The sequence below is a fragment of the Syngnathus floridae genome, chromosome 11, assembly GCF_059516105.1.
Source record: "Syngnathus floridae isolate MCC-2025c chromosome 11, RoL_Sflo_1.0, whole genome shotgun sequence".
Classification (NCBI taxonomy): Eukaryota; Metazoa; Chordata; class Actinopteri; order Syngnathiformes; family Syngnathidae; genus Syngnathus; species Syngnathus floridae.
The window spans coordinates 8,863,269-8,885,332 of NC_142423.1; the positions used below are offsets into that span (position 1 = coordinate 8,863,269).

General features: G+C 41.2%; 1 protein-coding gene across 1 annotated transcript in view; it reads left to right on the forward strand.

Annotated features, from left to right (window-relative positions):
• Nucleotides 1–22,064, forward strand: part of atp2b2 (ATPase plasma membrane Ca2+ transporting 2) — a 50,050-nt gene that overhangs the window by 21,133 nt on the left and 6,853 nt on the right. The window contains exons 6-22 of the mRNA XM_088389229.1: nt 11–136; nt 359–391; nt 1,748–1,840; nt 3,912–3,953; nt 5,429–5,590; nt 7,169–7,383; nt 7,454–7,696; nt 12,814–13,055; nt 13,197–13,431; nt 15,775–15,954; nt 16,035–16,122; nt 16,686–16,792; nt 17,087–17,278; nt 17,834–18,047; nt 18,172–18,383; nt 18,537–18,644; nt 19,005–19,187. Coding sequence (XP_088245355.1) covers nt 11–136; nt 359–391; nt 1,748–1,840; nt 3,912–3,953; nt 5,429–5,590; nt 7,169–7,383; nt 7,454–7,696; nt 12,814–13,055; nt 13,197–13,431; nt 15,775–15,954; nt 16,035–16,122; nt 16,686–16,792; nt 17,087–17,278; nt 17,834–18,047; nt 18,172–18,383; nt 18,537–18,644; nt 19,005–19,187 — 2,675 coding nt within the window. The remainder of the gene's footprint in view (nt 1–10; nt 137–358; nt 392–1,747; nt 1,841–3,911; nt 3,954–5,428; nt 5,591–7,168; nt 7,384–7,453; nt 7,697–12,813; nt 13,056–13,196; nt 13,432–15,774; nt 15,955–16,034; nt 16,123–16,685; nt 16,793–17,086; nt 17,279–17,833; nt 18,048–18,171; nt 18,384–18,536; nt 18,645–19,004; nt 19,188–22,064) is intronic.

The following is a 22,064-nucleotide window of genomic DNA, read 5'->3' on the forward strand; positions in this document are numbered from 1 at the left end:
TTTCTTCCAGGGACCCATGTGATGGAAGGCTCGGGGCGCATGGTGGTGACCGCGGTGGGTGTCAACTCTCAGACTGGAATTATCTTCACCCTGCTCGGCGCTGGCGTGGAGGAAGAGGAGAAGAAAGAAAAGAAAGGCAAGCTATTCATACTATTTTGAGTTATTTGACTAGAATTAATAAACATGACTCATTTGTTTTCTATGGGATCATATTCTCCCACACAAAAAAACATTTGTGTCCACAAAATCGTATGCTTTGCTGGTGAGGTGCACCTCACCTCACCTCACCTCAGCTCACCTCACCTCAGGAAATGTCTTGTCCTTTACTTTGTCTCATTGTTGCACATTTACCTTGAAGGAGACGCAGTGGAAGACGGACACCAGAACACAGGTAGAGTATCCTCTTTGTTTCAACACTGTGGCTGCCACTTTCCATTCCTTTGACCTTTACGCTAATAATCAGCTGCAAGTTACTTCAATATTTGTCCTCAATAAGAAAAAAAAAATTATGCGGAGTCTTTATAATTAGTTCAAATTCATTTAAACTATGAAGCATCCAGAGTTAGTCCATCAGTTAGTCAGTTAGCGACTCAATTGGTTAGTCAATCAGTGACTGCGTTTTTCAGTTTGTTAGTAAGCCAGCCAATCAGGTGACAGTCATATACAATCGGTTTATCAGTTAGTTGGTCAGTTGGTCAATTAATCAGTTCGTCCCTTAATTACTTTCTTGATTGGCTAGTCGGTCAGCCAGTTAGTTACTTGGATAGCCTGTCACTCACTGAATAACTTTGTTGGTCAGTTGCTCAATCAAGTGAATGAGTCACTTACGTAAGTTACTCGGGAAGTCATTCGGTCATTTAGTCAGATAGTTGCTTCGTTAGTCAGTGCAAGTTAGTGTGTGGGTTAAGCAGACAGTTATTTATTTAGTTGCTGAGACAGTGATTAGTCAGTAAGTCAGTTAGTTACTTAAACATTTCTCCATTTGGGTTTTGGGTTAGTCATCCATTCCATTCAATAATTCTTTAAGTCTTGGACCGAGCTCAACATTTCTATAATCAGTATGATAAAATTACAAAGGAGTCGGTTGTCAATAAACATTGCATTCATGCCTTTCTATTGAAATTTTTTGAAAAGCACCTATTGTATATATTTATTTTTTTAGATTTAAGTTAAAAGCACAGCACTTTTATCCTCTATTTTCTCATATACAATATATTTTACCTTCAAACTTTTAATACAATTAGTAAAGACTTTTGAAACCCTCCTGGAAAGATCGCTGAGTGCTGCATTGCAATTACTTCCTAATTGGATCATAAAGGAAATAGGAAGTGACCACAACTAATGACAAAAATAAACTTGTTTTTGTGAGCAGTAAAGTCATTCGCGTGGAAAAAATCTCCTTGAGGCGTCACTATAAGCTCATTTTCTTTTACTTTCCGAAGTTTACATGGCAGCTGCCCAACAAATAAAATGCCTGCGAGATCTATTACGCAGTATTTTTCCTTTCACAGTAATTTGATCTACGTATGCTGATTCCTTTCCATAAATATGTTTAGACATATTTTGCATCTGTCCAATGTTACACTTTCAATATTACAAATGATAAACACACCACATGTTACATTAGCATGACACACTAAATAAAGATGTTGAAAATGTTGACTGTCTTATAACCATGTTGTTTCTGTTCACTGTTTGTTCTGATGCGTGTGTCCATTTGTGTTGGGCTTCCATTGTTACTGGCTAGACTGCTCGCATCCCCCCATCCACCCCATTGCCACTATTGCCACGGATGGGGCGGCGGGCTTTAATGCCCCAGGCAGTGCCAACCTTATTAATGGTAGGTTGACAAAACCTCTGATTCTCTTTCTGTCGTTATCTTTGCCTCCATCCACCGCCTCGTACTCGCTGCATGGCTTTTTTAATTGCTACCATTTTTTCCCCCCCACAGTCTGGCCTTGTACTGTCACTCAGTGTCAACATTGATGATTCTGATTTTGTTCATTGTCATTCGTCTCCTAAAAGGATTTTGGTGGTGGTTGGGTTGCTTAGAGAGTAACACTGATGAGTTTGGTCACTGGGATGAAATGATGATGTTCAAATCTCAGTCAGGGTTCCTCGGCAAGCCTTTAAAATGCCATTTTCCAATTTCCAACCAGTGCTGCCTCCAATCCTGAATAAAAATGAAATGGATGAGGAAAGCCATCAGATATAAAAACGGTGCCATTAAAAGCCTGCTCGAATTTTCATTAAATTATGCTTCCTTTTTTAAAAGTTCCTATTGAATATTTATTATTATTGAAGAGAGTGCAATTATACTAAAATTATATTATTATCTTATCTTAGCATATACCTTCATATGAAAAGAAATAAACTTTTAGTCTCAGCATCGAATGAGGATCTGGCTGCTCGAATTTTCATTAAATTATGCTTGCTTTTTTAAAAGTTACAATTAAATATTTATTATAATTGAAGAGAGTGCAATTACACTGAAATTATCTTATCTTATCTTAGCATATACCTTCATATAAAAAGAAATAAAATGTTAATCTCAGCATCAAATGAGGATCTGCCTGACAAAAACCATACAAGAGCTGTCGTCTTTATTTACTTTAGTGCAAATCCCTCTCTTTGAGGTTTTTGCTGGTACAGGATGAAATAAAAGATGAACTCCTTTCACGGTGGCGCCGCGGCGTCTCCAAGGAGACGGGCGCAAACGCGGAGCCTGTGCTCGACACAGCTGGGCGGTTATTTGTACTGTGACGGCGACCTTGCAGCGTCCCGGGATGCAGCCGTTTGTCATCCTCGCTGCAACTCTGGCGTCTGTTGTGCAAATCAAAGACTTTGCAGCCGTGTGGACTGCTCCAGCATACCTGTCTGGTGATATTTAAAAAAAACCTGTCTTCATTTTTTGACAATTAGTGCTCATCACTGTAATTCGAGCACAGGGTAGATAAATGACATCTGCAATGCAGTGCTCAAGTGCTCATGTTACAGACAACCGGCAAACAAAAGCAAGACATTTTTTAAATTAAACTTCTTTCGTTGAGCAAGCAACAATCCACTGACAAATTAAATTCTCTGTCCCCAAACTTAAGTTTTGATTTTTTCTACCCTTTCTTATGTAACGTCACTGTGTGGGAGTCTTCTTTTTTTTCTTTCAGGCTCTCTCTACCCTACCTCCCTCCCTCCCTTCTTCGCATATTCATTCTGCTTGACTTTGGGTCTGTGATGCTGCATGCATAAACACTTTGGTCTCCATCGTGCGCTGTCGAAACAATCTTGTGTTCAATGTCAAATGCTACACAATATGTTTTAGCCTGTTTAGTTTGTCAGATGAACAAGTGTTAGTAAGAACCATCCAGAACCTTTCAACTGATGGTGGTCACACACACTGATGTGGGATGGCTTTCCACTAATCCAATTGTACGAACAAAACTCTTTTTTTTTTTTTTTTTGGTTAGAACGATTTAGTTGTTTGAGGGAAAATTAAACAGAACTGCAGCAGTCAGACACTTTTTTGCTAGTCAAACAGTGCTATTGGATGACCTTCCCTGCATTTCAACCCAGCCAATTTAGTTGTGTTGGACACTCGAGAACAAACGGCGAGTTGATCCAATGAGTGAAAAACCTTTGGTGCTGCAAACACAGCCTGAACTTCCTTTTTTTTTTTTTTTGCGAGATTGTTTTTTTTAAATTGTGCAATCCAGCCCACTCACATATCACTTTCTATGTTGCAAAGATGTATTAAAAGTCATTTTCTTGTTTCCCTGTATTTGTTTTAACTGTTTTAATTTTTTTGCTGGGTGGGGTTTCCCCTCACTGTTTTTTATTTTGTCCATGTGATGATTCTGTTGACATGTCTGCCTTGGTTATCTTTGTTGTTACTGTCTTGTATGTGTCCATCGTAGGTAAAATGCAAGATGGCAATATGGAGAGCAACCAGATTAAAGGTAACCAGACCACATCTCTCCCTTTGTACTTCCCCCACTCCTACTCCTACTCCTCTCCTCCCACTCTCCGGTGTGCAGTATAAGCTGTGGGTCAAATGCAGGTTACATTCGTCTCCACGAGGAATGCGGACTTCTAATGCAGAAAAGGAATCCGTGGAATTACCTCACCTAGACAATTAAAAGAGTTGGGACGTATCAGAGCCCATGTTTGTCCTTTGTTTAACCTGGAGTCGTATTAGGTTAGCATACAAACTCCCTCCCTCCCCTCCCCTCCCCTCCCCTCCACTTCCTTTCCCACCGCTGCGTCTGCCACTGCTGTGTTGTCTTGTTGTTGTTCTTGTTGTGCTTCTTGTTGTTGACATGTTGTGGTAACGACAGCAGCCTGGGTAATGTGATCAGGTCATCCAGGTAATTGAAAACGTTTAGAATCCTGATAATGTGCTCCAGTTGCACATTATGCCTTTTTTCCCCACTGTTCTTTTGTTGTTCATTAATTGCAAATGATTTTAGCATTACATGCTTAAAGAGGCTCAGAAAACATATATACCCTTTAAATGAGTACACAAAGATGACATGGTCCTGCCTCATGGATTTCGGTATTGGGGACTCAGTACTGGTGGCCTGCAACTGTGGTCTCTGATCTTATCCTGGTGTGGACAGCTCTGTGAGATAAAGTTTCTTCACAAAATGTGTCATTCCTAGCCTCAGGTGCTAAGGTCATCCGTTGCTCTTGTATTTTTTATTCTTTGTATCCTTGTGGGTGGGAGATGAGCATTTTATTATTGAAGCACTGAGTTGGGTAGTTCTCAGAAAGAATGGTCCAATATTGACACTTTATGAATTTGTTATTTTTTAACAAGGCTAAATCTAGGCTCTCTCTCTTTATATGGTTGACTTTCATCAATGATACTTGAGACTCCCATGTAATAGTGGACACTTTAATCTCTCATTTAGTAATTTACACTTTAGGCTGTCATTTGACAATTGAGACTTTTTGATGTTTTATGCATGGAGCATAGTTGAATCTCTGCTGTCTTGATGTAGTTGATGCTCCTTTTTGTTTGCGTCTCTAGGCTCTCATGATGCAATTAATACTTTCAGCTCTCATGCTGCGGTTGTAGGTTCTCTATTGTAGTTGACACTATAAGATCATTATAGTTTTATTTATGTAAATATATATATTTTTTTCAAATCTGTTTCGTATTGGAAGAAACTGCTATTAAAAACCTAGTCAGTGGTCTTTTTGCATTTGTATGGAATTACAAATCCAATCCTGGACCGTATTCAACTATATTTTTGTGTGTTGGTCTACGTGGTGGCATTGATCATGTTCTTTCCAAAGGAAGCTGCACACTAATTACCCCCTGTTTTGATTTCTCCTTGGTAAACCCTGACTTTCTTCTGAACTTTTATTCCGTGCCCTATACCCACCACTCCTGACGCTGCTTCTCGCTGTGGCTTTGTGCTCTTTGCAGTCAAGAAGCAGGATGGCGCGGCGGCTATGGAGATGCAGCCTCTTAAAAGCGCAGAGGGTGGCGAGGAGGAGAAGGAGCGTAAAAAGGTGTCCATTCCTAAGAAGGAGAAGTCGGTGCTGCAAGGGAAGCTCACCAAGCTGGCTGTACAGATAGGCAAAGCAGGTAAAGTCTAACAATTCAGAATCACAATGAAAGAATCAAGTTGGAAATTAGGATTTTTTTTTTGTGTGTGTGCCTTTTTTAAAATACATTTATTGTTAAATTATAGCATCATACACAGAATTAGATTTTGGTTCCATTTTTTTTCCCCAAATTAATTCAGTGAAACCATATTTTTATTCATTTAATTAATTTATTTAAAGTTTTAAAAATATTTTCTTGTCATTTTAGTGACTCGAATTCTTTATATTTATTAAAATGGCCTCATGCCATGTTTAGGGGTCATAGCACCACTTTTTTATTTGGCACACACTTGACAACCTGCTAACAGGTTTTCTCATTGAGTTTTCAAAAATACTCCTGTGCATGTGGACCTGCATGATACAAGTTTGGGTGTGAAGGAGTGTGTATGTGTGTGCGTGCGTGAATTGGCAGGCACTTTTAGCACAATCAACATGCCCACATCGTGGGTGTTCTCTCTGCTGCAATGGCATGTAACACATATGCATTTATTTTAGCGAAGCACTAAAAGTATTTTGGAGGCACTATTTTCGTAAACAACCTCATGCGAAAATTCCTCAAAGAAAATCCTTGTTGTCATAGCGACACCGTTACATCAGCCGTCGGCGTGAGTGACGGAATGAGGACGTGGTGTCAGAACAATGCAATGCTGCGGATGGATTAGCATATACTTGGATCATCAGGTGCTCTCGACGCAGATTTTGTGGACTTTGTTCACTGCAGGAGCTTGTGATTGCCTTTATGCTTTATGTTACTATCGCGTCGCCGTGCACTCTGTCTGACACCCCAGCTAAGCACCATTAAAAGCTTTGCGAGGTGACTTAGGGTTCAACGCCGGGCAGAAAAAAATACTTTCTAGCAGGACATAAAGCGTCGCATAGCTGCAATTAATTCTGGTAAACACCATTAATGTTGGTCATATCTTGCCGGACAAACAGAAATTGCATCGAGTAGATGGATGTAATGTGGTACACAAAGTCTTCCCACGAAAAAGACAAGCTGTTGTAGCCACAAATAATTCCCAAGAACTGGGCACGATAGCACAAATTGCAACTATAACATACTATATATCATGGATATGGATTATAATACACCCGAGTGTGCAGGTGTGCACCGTGCAGTGTCAATCTTTTTTCTTTCCTCAAACAAGCTGCTTGCTTGCTCGATAGGGGGAAAAAAATATTGATTCCCACCAAAGGGAATCGCTCACATTTGTCGACTGAGTTTAATCCAAATACAAAGACTGATTAAAGCGCTTCTAGTAGTTGACCTTCCGAATTGGCGACTAAGCAAGATTAGGTTTGAATGATTACGCTTTATATTTACTTGCTGCCTGGAGGCGCCTTGATTAATGTCTATATATCCAGATACTGCTGTAGGTATTACGTTTTAGTACAACCTGTTTTCCATTGAAATTGCTGTGTGCGGATAATATTTCTTTCTATTTATTTAGATCATCAAATTATCTCTTCTGTATGTTTGGGCATTCAAAGTAGGATTTTTAAATTCGGGTTTCAAGACAGCGTTTTAACGACAGTGGGTTGTGGTATATTTTCCCAGGTTTGCTCATGTCGGCCATCACAGTCATCATCCTGGTGTTGTACTTCGCCATCGACGCCTTTGTCATCCAGAAGCGTCCTTGGCTGCCCGAATGCACGCCCATCTACATCCAGTACTTCGTCAAGTTCTTCATCATCGGCGTGACCGTGCTGGTGGTCGCCGTGCCCGAAGGTTTGCCACTGGCCGTCACCATCTCTCTGGCCTACTCCGTTAAGGTGATGACCGGCACTACCGCACCTTTTCAGTAATTTGCCTTTGTATGACAGTTTTTGTTTCGTTTAACAGAAAATGATGAAGGACAACAACCTCGTGCGTCATCTGGACGCGTGCGAGACGATGGGCAACGCCACCGCCATCTGCTCCGACAAGACGGGCACGCTCACCACTAACCGTATGACGGCGGTGCAGTGTTACATCGGCGACGTGCACTACAAGGAGATCCCCGAGCCGGGGGTCCTGCCTCCCAAATCGCTGGACCTGCTTGTCAATTCCATCTCCATCAACAGCGCCTACACCACCAAAATTCTCGTAAGTTAAGCATTTTAGTCTCTCTACTATAGTATGTTAATGCTATAGAATGAAATTATATGCATAATTGATTGGTAATGTCATTTAGTTGTTTTTACAACAGACTTCTGATGTTTGATGTGGACATTTTTTTCTAAGAAGACTTGACCAAATGATTATTTTTGCAATGCACACTATCCGTCTTTCCTCTTCATCATCTGATGGAAGAGAAAAAGTTTCATGCCGCGCTTCCACCGACACCTTGGATATATGAAGGCAGTCAAGCAGTCAGTGTCCTTGGCTGCCTTTTTACATGCAGGAGGCATCGCTCAAACTTGTCACCTTGAGAGCCCTTGTGTCATTTTACTCTAATCTGATATTCAAAATGTAGCAGACTGAAGTTGGATCCAATCTGTCCGAGTGCAGCAGACAGCAGATTGGTGCTGGGGAGAACCTGAGAGATGGAGTCGGATGCAAAATCGAATACCAGTTTGCATTAAAAAAAAAAAAAAAAAAAAAAAAACATCTTCGGTTCATCCACTTATCCTGCACACCATGCTGTCCCTTCAAAATGCTTCCCATGCGTTTCAAAACAGTCTACAAAACTAAATGCGTGTCATTGCCATAATCAGAAATAGTAAAAAAAATCTGCAAAACATTTCTTTTCCTCAGCTTACATGCGTGTGTGTGAACAAAAAGACGCTGTAAAACGCTTTGAGCACATCCGATAAAAGAAAAAAAAGAAAAAAAATTCTGCACCTATTTAACCATTCACGAGCACAGGCGTGATCATCCATCCATGCAAGCATGCATTAACACGCATACGTGCATAAATATGGATGCAGTCTTTCTGTATTAGCTTTTGAACGAAGACAAAAAGCAAAGCATGCAATTAAGGAAGGAAGTTCATCCTGGGAGCTGAATAAGGAGACATTTCAGAGCAATATTTAGCTCTTGACGCCCCCACCGCTCCCTCAGCGCGCCGCCAGCCCTGCAGTATGTTAGCCGCTGTGTTCTTATATAAGAGGCCAATCCGCTGAGATGCCAAGATGGCTCTGGAAGTCTTTGATGGCTATTGCACACAGCGGTGGCAGCACAAAGGAAAAGAATGCAGCATAGAATTTTCATATCCTTACCGCTGCTATGTCGTCATAATCCAGCCACTATGATGCCTCAGGTTCCGGAGATGAATGAATGAATAGAGATGCATCTTCCGTAGCAAGGGGTTAGCACACACTCAATACATTATTTACACACACACTGTACAACAATGAAATGTGTGGAAAGGTTGTGGCCAAAACACAGCTACACAAACATTGACACAATGGCTCAAAGATTTTTAATAATAAGATAATTGCAATCTTTTTGCCTCTCTCAATATTATTTTCCAAGGTTATGTTCCCATGTATTTCTTTTTTTAACAAACTCAAGCAATAATTTATTTTTATTACAATCAAAACACATCAGATTTATTATACATAAATATTTGGGTCTTATAGTTTAGTCTTATTCAGTGCCCTGTGATTGGCTATTGAGGTCAGACTAGTCCCTGCCTGTTACCCAAAGTCAGTTGGGAATGCTTCAGCTCAGCCACATCTCAAAAGTGAAGATAAGATGATTTCCTGCTCTGTATTCAATAGAAAATACAACTTTTTTTTTTCCTCCCCACCAGCATGTGCTCTGAGAAAGATTACTACTGATGGTGATAAATGGCATAACAGAACAACAGAAAAAGAAGCCACAATGTGTTTTCTATTATGAAGCATTGCTCATTTTGGTTCAGCACGGAGGTTCATTTAGGCTCCATTTGTCATCTGGAGTGTCTCGTAAATGAAAGCCACCCTCGCATCGTAATTAACATAGTTTGCTCATCCCTTCTTTTAAGAATTTGCAGCCCTCCTTTCCATCAGAGTTGACGGCACGTCATCGTTATATTGAGACTTTTATGAGAGCTTAACAGCATCTCCCGTTTTTTTTTTTTTTTTATTATTCAACGCTTCCACTGATCGTTTTTCTGGGCTGACCGGTGCCACTGGTGATAGAATTTTTAATATGCGCGATTATGATATGGAAGCCGACGCCAGTATTACTTATCCACAGTTTGTTTGGCGATAATCAGTCGAGCCTAAAGGAAAAGTAAACAGACCTCTTTCATGAAATCGGGCCAGTCCAGATATTCTTCAGTAGAATGGCAAGAGACATTTCTCATGATTGGCCCACAGGGACCAAACCGCCTCTTCACAGTGAAAGTGATATTTATATAGTTGTCTTTTTGCTCTTTTTACGCACAATCTGATTCCACTTATATTTTACAAGTATCTCTCGAGAGGTTATTTTTGACTGCACTAAAGGGAAATGTTTGGACACAGAGCACGTTAAGAATACAGTGATGTGTTTTTTGTGACAGGGTTTTATTGTTTAACCGTTAAGAGATCCTAACGACATTTGTGCCACTCTTTTTTTTTTGCTTCAAGGCCACATAGTCTGTGTTGAATAACTGTTGGGATTTTTTTCCCCGACTGTATTTTCCAACGTATGTAGTATCCATCATAATTTAAATAGCACAGAAGAAAATGGAAAATAACACAGAATGCACAGAAAAAAATACTGTTAACCTATAAAATGTATTTCAAATTTTTGTGTGATTTTTAAAATACATATTCTTCTTTTGTTGAATTAATATTTTTAGTTTTTTTACTGTAGGCATTTTAAAAGGTTTATTTTATTTTAAATATTTGTATGAGTGTTGTTAAATACTAATTCTAATTCAATTTAATTCCAAATCAGTTGTACTTACGTTTTTAACGAAGGACTTATTTTTTATTTGTTTTGTTTGCATTTTAGATTTTAGTGTTGTATTACACTTTATATATTTTATTTTTATAGGACCCATTTACCTTGCCCTGATAAAGTAGTGTCTCAAATTAGAAGGACATAGTGGGAAGAGAGAGCAGGAAATGAAGAACTGGAGCAAAGAGAGGCAGACAAGATGGTGACATGATACTGTTAGAGCGGAGGAGGATTTGTAAGACTGCACTCGAGTGACAAGTGTCTTCATCGTGGACCGCGAGAGCGCTTCGGTGCCCTCCAGCACACCTCCGGGCTTCAGCCCAGTTGGCCTGTACAACTCACGCGAAGAAGCGCGAGTGTATCATATACACGAGAGGGATGGGGTGGAAGAGAAAGGATTAGAGCGGAATTGAAGAAGGTCATTGAGAGGGAGGGGTATAGATCACCAAGGCGAAAGAAAAGAAGTACAAGGAACAGGAGGCAAGGAAATGAACAGGAAGTGAAGTTGCCAGCTCTCCTTTTGGCATATGTCTTTGCCCGCGGGGACACCCGAAGACCAGGGAGAGGGCAGCTGGTCCTCAGCCCGAGCGGGCCCCGTAACTTGCCAACGGCAGCAAAACCGTGCCAACGTTGGTCTCTCGGTGACAGAAAGGAAGTCGCGTCATTCTTCAACCTTAGCGAAATCTCACCCGCCTTAATTGTATTCACTTGCCGGGAAGACTTTGTTTTTAACTCCATTCTGTTGTGTTTATACTCAGGATCAGAAAAATCTACAAATGAATCTCAAATCAATAAACACACCAAAACACCGGCACAACACTGGAAATCTGCGCATTATAAAAACTTTAGTGTGATTAAATGTTTTTTTTTTAATGATTTATTTGTCTATAATTAATTAAATAAACGTCAGACTTAGTTAAAGGTAAGGTACTGGAATAAAATCCAGCAAGATAACTGGACCTCGGTATAGAAAAAAGATTGAGCCACTTCTACAAAGAGCAATTCAATATTTGGACTTCCCGCATAGGAATAATAAATGTTGATTCATTTCGCTGCGGCCATATTTACATGGATGTCTCTCAGCGGCTGGCACCAGCCGAGGCGCTCCAGCTGAGAGGGGAACAAAAGAAATCACATAAAGTGTTTTCAATGATTAAAATTCCAATCACTTTTATCTCGCTACGATTCGTGTTTAGCTGTGTGGCACAATAAACATCACTGTGAGTATGTGGTGAAAAAAACAAATGAAGACTCTCGTAATTGATCGATATTGACATCAGTGAGATGCTGTCTGTCTTTGGCTAATGAGCAAATGGAATAATTGTCTTCATCCAGTCTGGCTGCTTCATGGAACAGATTGCAAAATCACTTTGCAATACAAGTGGTAGAATATTGCACGAGTTGGACTACATTCTTTGACAGACAAGTCCATCTGGCTTCTTCTCTTTAGTGGGCTTCTGTTGCCTCAGGCATTCACTAAGCAGCTCGTCCAGGGGGGGGCATCATCTTGAAGTATTCTTGGAAACTTGTTCCTTCTGGATGGTGCCGGTCACGCTCACTGGCCCACGGCCCCTGACTTTCCGTTTTGTGTACAACCGAGGGATTGCGATGTTAAAGATGGATATGGATGGTGATTCAGAGAATCAATTTACGTTCTTGGTATAGAGCTTGATATAATCCATGTCGAGGAGACGGTTGATTGCTGTTCTACTTCTGAATTGGTGAATAAGCCAATGATATGATCTGCCTGAATATAAAAACGTAAGTGGCTCGAAAAGAATCAGAAATGTATAATTGATTGCAAAATATAAAGCAATGCCTTGATTTTGTTTGTGGTATTTTCCAATTTCTACTAAACAATTTTTTGTTTTTGCGGTTACTTGAGTTGCACCTTGAGAATCGTTGATACACCAAAAAAAAAAACTAACAACAACAACCTGGAGAGTGTTGAAGCAGGCCTTCTTTATGATAAATGAGTGCGAATGCACATTGCTCGCTATCCTAATGTGATCTTGAGACGATTGAATGTGCAAAGTGGCTTGCTTTAAAACGACAGTAAAGTATGTGGGATGTTAACATTGATGAGATTTGTGTTTCGACGCTGGCTGAAAGGGAACTTGTTGTAAAAGAAGACAGATATTTCTTTTTTGTGTCAGCTTTTCCTTTTAGTAACTGCAAGATTAATGTGAGCTTCGTGACAACAAGACACGTTCAGACATTGCTTCGGTGTGATAATACAGAAGGTCGACTGCTTGATCACGATGCCTGGGAAAAAAAAGAGCAGGTTCATTTGATTTTATCTCACAACACAAACACTCATAACCTTTCTCGTGCGTCTGCTTTTGCAGCCCCCGGATAAGGAAGGCGGTCTGCCGAAACAGGTGGGCAACAAGACGGAGTGTGGCCTGCTGGGATTGGTGCTGGACCTGAAGCGAGATTACCAGCCAATCAGGAACCAGATCCCAGAGGAGAAACTCTACAAAGTGTATACTTTCAACTCGGTGCGGAAGTCCATGAGCACTGTCATCAAATTGGCCGACGGGAGTTTCCGCATGTACAGCAAGGGAGCATCTGAGATCGTCCTCAAAAAGTAAGATTATTTACTCAAATGATGATGGGATGAATGAATGGTGACTAATTGGGGTACATATATATTAGAGAGGAAGTCACTAGTTTACAAATAGTATATCATATGAAAGGTTTTGGTAGACTTGGTTCTTAAATCCTATAGATGCAGCCACGTTCTGAACGAGGTGGGCGAGCCTCGGGTTTTCCGTCCACGGGACAAGGACGAGATGGTGAAGAAGGTGATCGAGCCCATGGCCTGCGACGGCCTGAGGACCATCTGCGTGGCATATCGCGATTTCTCCAGCGACCCCGAGCCTAACTGGGATGACGAAAACAACATCCTCAGCAACCTCACGGCCATTTGCGTCGTCGGGATCGAAGACCCCGTCAGGCCAGAGGTAGGACGGGATTGGGATTTGTTGCTAGTAAAATCTCTTTGCTATTGTTTTGTTTATAAGGTAATACTTGTACTGGGACTGGGATCAGCACCTTAATATTTCAATATGCCAAAATGAATTTGTTAACCTGTACCGAAATGACCTTTATTGGAAATTATTTATTTCCTCAGCCTGCTCGTCCACAAGTCGGTCTCCCTGTCACATTAGTTATTGTACATGTGCCCTTTAGTTACCATGGTTACGGTTCAATCGTATCATCCTTTGAGGCCGCTGGCTTGCATTGTCCTTTGATTTTGTTATCGTCAGCATTGCTTTGCCTTTTGGAAATAAACAGGAATACAGAATACATAAGAAAAAAAAAACCCTGAGCTTTTAAACCAATGGGATGTCCTTAAATCAGCTGCATCAAAAGATGCTTAAAGAGGTCACTACAATCATCAAAATGAAAAATTTCGCCCTTGTTCCTCATGTAAAATGGATGCACTGAACAATTGAAATTCTCCCGGGGACATTCTTAAATGGAGAGTTTAAGATAGTATTCTTTGATAATATTTGCAGCATTTAGACTAATTTTTTTTGCATATTTATATTTATCAGCTGGGATCCAACCATATACTGCCACTTACAGATGTATTCATCAACTACGTTTTTAAGGGGAAGGCGTGGAAGGTCATGTTCAATAGCTAACTTGAAAAAAAAAATAATAATAATCAATAATGGCGCCACCATCAGCCACATACGTACATCAATGTTTAACCAAGTTAAAGCCTCTCATGTCGTGTGATGCAATAGATGAAACGATGAGCTGCCCAAGCAGTGGAATAGGCACATCACTTCCTTCTACATCAAGCATTACCGTGATCCACTTTTTAACAAAACACGCTTACTCCAAATTGGTTCACCTATGTCAATCCACTCATGCTTAAAAAAAATGTCTAGACTTTCAATCTTGCGACGGGATTGTTTGCTCCATTATCCAAATCTTGAATATGTCTGCACTCTACACCCTTCCATTAATCAGCCTTAGAATTGACTGGTGACTAGTCCACTTTTCTTTCTGCCCAATTCATCAGAGTTAGGGCCTAGCCGTTTTTTACATGACCTTGAACAGGACAAGCACTGCACAAAAGGGATGTATTTGGATCATGTGTCTAGGGCAAAGCAATCTGCGGTGTCGAGTTATTTACAAAAGACTTGGTCTTACCAGAAGCAGAACTTTGCTTGAAGGAAGAATCTTTATGACCTGGTTTGGCATCTCTCGTGCAGGTACAGGACAGCCATGTTGAATTATTCAGCCTTTTTTCTTTTCATCCTGTTTGCAAACACCCCGCCACTCTCTCTCTTGCTCGTCTTCTTTTTCAATTAGAGCAATTGTAGGGAGCTTGTTTTGATGACCGGTTAGTCTGGAGGGCTGCCCGAGATGGGGGAGGAGAGGAGAAAACCTAAACAGAAAATTTAATAAGAAGAATAACCTCGGGAGTTTATGACTATGGTGGCTGAGCTGAGTGTAATTGCTCTTGCAGTAAATCCTTGTTGTGCTTTTTGCTCTAAGCGCTTTTTTTTTCTGATGACCGGCAGACATGAAGATGACAAGTTGAGTGCATTACATTGGTTCTTAATTTTTTGCCTGGTTAAATAAAGGTTAAATAAATACAAAATAAAATGTGTTTGTGTACACAAGAGAGGCTTAATTTGGCCTAGTCATGTAATTGTGCTGGTGCACTTCTGTGATTTAAAAAAAAAAAAAAACAACAAGGCCAAATTATGTGGAACATGCCCAAGTAACTCGCGAGTCAAACGTATGCATCGGTCCGCCTCTGTGTTTGTAGATGTGTGGGTTTGGAGAGCGCAGCTCGCCCACAATGACCTTTGCCAGAGAGGAGGACATGCTGGCATCTCACATGCATCAATCTCCATACATAATAACTCCCAGCGGATCAGCCATGCTGTTCTGCATCACATGATCACATGCGGGTAGCAGAGAGCTTGCCGCAACAACTACGTGAACTGCATACAGCGCGTAGTGTACTTGTATTTTGGACATTAATTCTGATCTGTCATGTGAAGAGAATGTTCTCACTGGGCCATGTATAACAAACAAGAAATCCCCAATAGGCGACTAAAAATGATTATTTTTATTTTATTGTACAAACTGACAGTATCTTAGGCAGTGCAATATTACTTCAGTAGGATATAATAAAATGAAATAAAATCAGGGAGAAGAACAAACTCCTGTGCTTACATCAGAACAAATCCATAAAATAGATTTTTTGGCTGAGTATAAAAAATCTGTAGAAAAATATATCTGAATGCTCATCTTGCACATCTCTTGCACTTCTGCAGGTGCCGGATGCCATTCGGAAGTGTCAGCGCGCGGGCATCACCGTTCGCATGGTGACCGGCGACAACATAAATACGGCTAGGGCCATTGCCATCAAGTGCGGCATTATCCATCCCGGGGAGGACTTCCTCTGCATTGATGGCAAGGAGTTCAACAGGAGGATCCGTAACGAAAAAGGAGAGGTACGCTGCTGCCTGACCTTGGAAGAGTTGACCCTGAGAAAACAAAACATCACTCATTCTATGCGCTTAATTGTATTCAGGTGGAGCAGGAACGCATTGATAAGGTTTGGCCGAAACTGCGCGTCCTGGCCAGATCCTCCCCGACTGACAAACACACACTGGTTAAAGGTAAACACGCATTTGTCTTGGTGGCATCACTTGTTGCTAGGCGGAATTCACAGGGTAGGGGTGGGTGAATGGTGACTCAGGCACAGATACAACCGTGATGTCCATCATGCTGTTTTCTTGGTACGAATTGAAACATACTCACTAAAAAAAAAAACTTGTCCATTTTGCTCTTAATTGATTTTTAAAACACAGTAAAAAAAAATGAAGATAGGCCACTTAAGTCATTCCCAGCATGCTTTTTTTTTCCTTGGCACAGAAAGGAATACCCAAAAATCTCCAAGTTCATTCACACTCATAAATTTTCATGGCTCTGCATTAATTATAAAACACCCACAAAGCCAAATAAAATATTTGGCTCACTGCAGTCATGCCCACCATGCTGTTTCACTGGCACATAAAACAGCACAATTTAAGATTAGGAGCCAAGTTAATTTATACCATGTGACTTTATTCTTATTACAGCCTTGTTCTTGAAATATTTTTTTTTTTATTGAGAACAAAAACATTTTTATTTTTAGTCCAATTGCCATATCTGCACAAATATGTTGCTATGTGTGTGACAGGTATTATTGACAGCACCATGGTGGAACAGAGGCAGGTGGTGGCGGTGACAGGCGACGGGACCAATGATGGGCCGGCCCTGAAGAAGGCTGATGTCGGCTTTGCCATGGTAATCAAAACTATTTTCCACCTAGAGATAGAGCGCACCTCACATTTGCAGATGGATCTTCTTCACCTCTCGATACGTGCGGTTGCCTCTGTAAAGATGATGAGCTCCCCCTAGAGGATGACAGGGGAGGCACAACATCACTGCAGCTGATGCCCAAACTATTGTGCCCTTGGCATAATCAGTTTTGTCATCATGGCACTGAGGCGATTTGTACTGATTCCCCTTGAAAAATGTCAGGATACAATCCCTGTCAAAAATGTTTGGTAAAATAATATCCCCACACTCCTCCTCAAGGGCATCGCCGGCACCGACGTGGCCAAGGAGGCGTCCGACATCATCCTGACCGACGACAACTTCAGCAGCATCGTCAAGGCGGTGATGTGGGGCCGCAACGTCTACGACAGCATCTCTAAATTCCTCCAGTTCCAGCTCACGGTCAACGTGGTCGCCGTCATCGTGGCATTCACAGGCGCCTGCATCACACAGGTACGGACGGATGAAATAATAAGACTCCTCGGAAAGCAGCAATGCAGTTTTACAGTACTTCATTTACGCACTTGTCCTTCATAGTCACACTGACTTTCAGCGAGAAGCCGGGTATAATTTGTCCCTGTCGACAGCAGCACGTATAGACAACAATTCACACTCGCATTCGCACTCATTAACGGTTTCAAGTCTTTAATGATCTTCACATGCATGTTTTTGGTATGTGAGAGGAAGCTGTAGTACCTGAAGAAAACCCACACAAGCAGGTGACAAGCCTTATTAAGAGTTTCTTAAAATAGCCCATTTTCCACGACTATGTTTAGCGGGGCACTCATCTGGGGGCCAGCTAAAGCACAAACCGGTCTCAACGTGTGGTTGTTAATCTTAAACAAATGAAGCAAGTCAAACTATTTGCTCTCCATTCTGCCCCTTTAGCCATAAAATAGCATACGTCCTACATTTTGCCATATTGAGCCTAATTGATCTATCGATCACATGATCATGTCTAGACTTGGTGACTTGGTGGAGGTTTAACGTGCATCTTCTGCTTGTCAGGACTCCCCCCTGAAAGCAGTGCAGATGCTTTGGGTCAACCTGATCATGGACACGTTCGCCTCGCTGGCCCTGGCCACCGAGCCCCCCACGGAGTCCCTGCTCAAGAGGAGGCCATACGGACGCAACAAGCCTCTCATCTCCAGCACCATGACCAAGAACATTCTGGGACACGGCGTCTATCAGCTCATCATCATCTTTCTCCTCCTTTTCATTGGTAGGTGCTAAAGCCCTTTTCACACTGCACTTAGGGTCATCGAGTGTTGCTGGGCCGCTGGTCGAATACCTTCAAATTAATTTGCATATATAGCATGACTTCATACTTTGCTTTCCTCCCACAGGTGAGCAGATCTTTGACATTGACAGCGGGCGCAACGCCCCCCTCCACGCGCCTCCCTCAGAGCACTACACCATCATCTTCAACACCTTCGTCATGATGCAGCTCTTTAATGAGATCAACGCCCGTAAGATACACGGCGAGCGCAACGTCTTTGAAGGCATCTTCAGGAACCCCATCTTCTGCTCCATCGTTTTTGGCACCTTCGCCGTACAGGTAAGTTAGTTATTTCACTATTTTTTGGTAGTCAATTAGAACCAATGCGTGTAAAATTCCTAAACAAATTTTGACAGCATGAATTCATTTGTACACAGTATACACATATTAAACATGTTCTTTTGTGTCCTTGTTATTTTTATTCATGGTTAGATAATAATTGTACAGTTTGGAGGGAAACCTTTCAGCTGCCAACCTCTGGACCTGGAGAAATGGATGTGGTGTGTTTTCCTCGGCTTGGGGGAACTCGTGTGGGGGCAGGTAAAGAACAAAACCCATCACAATTGGTACGCACCAATTCTCAGTGCCCCTATCCATAACAGGGCTCATACTCGGGATTAATCATCTGAAAAATATAGTTGTTAAAAAATTGCATTTTTGATGTACGTTTTAAATTTGTAAATGTTTTCTTTTTGCGGCCCCCCTGGCCCCCTTCAAGGGAACAATCCTAGCTCCGGCAGTGGGAGCTAATACGCCTTATTGCAAAGCAAATCAATGTGGATGATTACACTAGCAATCACATTTATTAATTTCATGTAACATCTATGCACGCACACACACACACACACACATACACACACGCACACACAATGTAAACGTCAGCATCTCTGCGGGTCTCAGGTGATCGCCACAATACCCAACAGCAAGCTGCGCTTCCTAAGGCGGGCCGGCCAGCTCAGCCAAAAGGACGAACACCCAGAGGAGGACGTAAACGAAGAGAACGAGGAGATCGACCACGCGGAGAGGGAGCTGAGGAGAGGCCAGATCCTCTGGTTCCGGGGACTCAACCGGATTCAGACTCAGGTGAGGCGCTCACTTGCAGTTTTACGCTACACGACATCTCATACCGAGTCTAAATTATGTTCAATGTTTGTTACCCTACTCTGTAATGGAAAATATTTGCTCTCAAGATAAGTTCACAGACACGCGACTCTTGCGTGAACCCACGAGAAGCCCCAAGAAGATGGTCCTTGGACCATGAGCCCTACAGACCATTATCACTGTGATATTCGAGACAATCTGACTGTTGTGCACTCAATGCTTTCATCTCACTGTGTATGTCGCTGATGGTCCAGGGTAAAGTTATCACATCGCCATGGTAACACAGGTCAATGTCCTGCAAGGGACCGTAAAGATAATTACAAAAAAGGTCAGAATACAGGCCTGGTTTGATTTTAACTTTTGAGGACTGCAAAATAGATGTTATCAAATTTACATCTCAACAGATTTTTTTTCTTTATTATTAAATAAAAAGCTTGTGTCAGGTCCCCAGGATAAAATTGCTCCTCAAAATTAGAAAGTTGCTCCTCAAAGGAATTCATATGAGATTGTCATATGTTACAATAATAATAATAATAATAATAATTCACATAAATGTAAAGATAACACATTTTTGTGAATAAAATTAAGTCAAATTATTATGATTAACTGATTACATTAACTTTGTTGTAGTATTTGCACACCACTAGCCTTTATTTTCCTTAATCTGGTTTTAAGAAAAAAATTCTTTCAGGTTGACAAATCAAATAAAAATACTCAAAATATATATAGTATTTTTATTGGCGGTCAGACTGAGAAGCTCAAAGCCAGACCCTTCTCCCGAGATGATGAAACTCCCTGACCTTCAGCCTCGTCTCATCGCAATCAGGACATGTTGTGCTTTGTTGTTGTCTTTGGACTCGCCGCGCTCACCCCAAGCTGCCATTTGTCCTCTCCTGTTCCGCTCTCTACTTCCTGCAGATCGAAGTAGTCAACACCTTCAAGAGCGGCACCTCCTTTCAGGGGGCGGGAGCTCTGAGACGCCAATCGTCCACTACCAGCCAGAACCAGGATGTAACCAATGTTTCTAGTCCTAGTCACGTGTCCTTGTCCAATGCCCTTTCTTCTCCTACAAGCGCTGCTGCTCCGTCTACTGGCCGTGAGTCAGAACTCTGTCAGTCTGCTTGTCTGTCTGCTGGCATTCAGGGACATCAGCCCCGTTATACTAAAAACATGGTGGAGCCTCAAAAGTTCAACACTTTTAAACATAGATGCCTTTAAATTTCAGACATCAGCTCAGTGAGCCTAAATCAGTGTTTCAGTGACTAGCGAAATCGGAGAATTATTGCTTTTACGAGCATGAAATCGTAACATTCTATAATTAAAAAATATCTCTAGACGATTTCTTGATAGCTAAAATACGAAGCAATTAATTTGCGATTAATTGCCAATTAATCGATTAAAGTGACACCTCTACGGCGACTAATTATTCAATAGTTACTATATTGATTAAAAGCAGAATGCTAGTACTGGTCAGCTTCTGAGCTAATAAAAAAGATAAAGTACGGTCGATGAGGTCATCTGTACTTAGCGAAACATTTTAAAAGCACCAAGGAGCTTCCAAAAAGTGTAACTGAAAACTATCTTCACAAATCTTAGTGAGCATTTAAAGGATGTAGTCTTGTCAGTTTTTCAAGGTAGTTTTGCTCTATTACATCTGTATGTAACAGTTGTTTTTACACTTGTACCTAAACCACTCCTTTGGTCATTAATATTGGTTTTACAAATAATGGTTTCCACTTTGGAGGTTCCAGTTTCTTTAAACCAATCGGACAGATTTTGGTGGGGGTGTAGTCCCTGAAATGTTATTTTTTAATTTTCTGCTTTTCTTCTGCTTTTTCTTTGCATATTTCTGTCTTGTTGCTATTCACGCTGGATCTCAAATCTCCTTCCATGCTCTGGTGTACTGTCCTCTCATTGGTCGATGTGTTGTCTGTTTCCTCAGAGTGCTAGGAGCGCGGGACTAAGGGTGATACCCACGGCGTGACATTTCAGGTTGTGAGTTTGTCTCCCTCTGCTCATATTCCCATAAAACCGACAGCCCACATGCCCATTCAACCCCACCACCACCTCTCGACCACTACCTACCACTGGCATCCCAACTGACCCGTTTATGTCTTGACGGACGCTAACTCAAACTAATTTCACTGATGGTTAACATTCAAGTATGAGCTGCAGTGGTTTACTTCATTTAAGGGTCTTCGTCTTATATCATCAAAAAAAAAAAACCCTAACATGCTAAACATGTTAGCGGTGTAATAATTGTTTCAATGGTATTAGGTTTAAAAACAATAGTGTCCAGTTTTGTTCTATTTAATGACATAAATTCTGATTGGTGTCAACAGGTGAGAGAAACTATACTAATGCTAAGATGCGCTACTAATTAGCACTACTCTAATTGATCCTCACTTAGAGATGGTTTATTTGAGGCCCAAAGCAATTATACATTGTGTAAAGATGATACTAACTAAAATGCCTTCCTTTGTCAGACATGCACACACATTGCTTTGATTTACTCCTATTCGTATTTTCTCAATTTTACATTAAATGTGAAGCGACCATAAAATGTATTCACCCCCGTCTTGGTGCTTCATGTTGTCGTGTAATTAAGTGTCATGTCGCCATGGTTACAGACACATAGGGTACATCGTCTGCAGCCACAGTGACAATTGGCAAATTCAACGTCCCGCCGACTTGGAACACTCCATTGGTGTTACGTGTTAGACATCCTGTCACATGATAACACTCGATGACTAGTTATTAACGAGGATCCAAAACTTGACTGATAAATTGATTATACATAGCATATATTATTTTAAGGACCCATCATTTAATAGTATCATTAGCATGATCATTATTTTT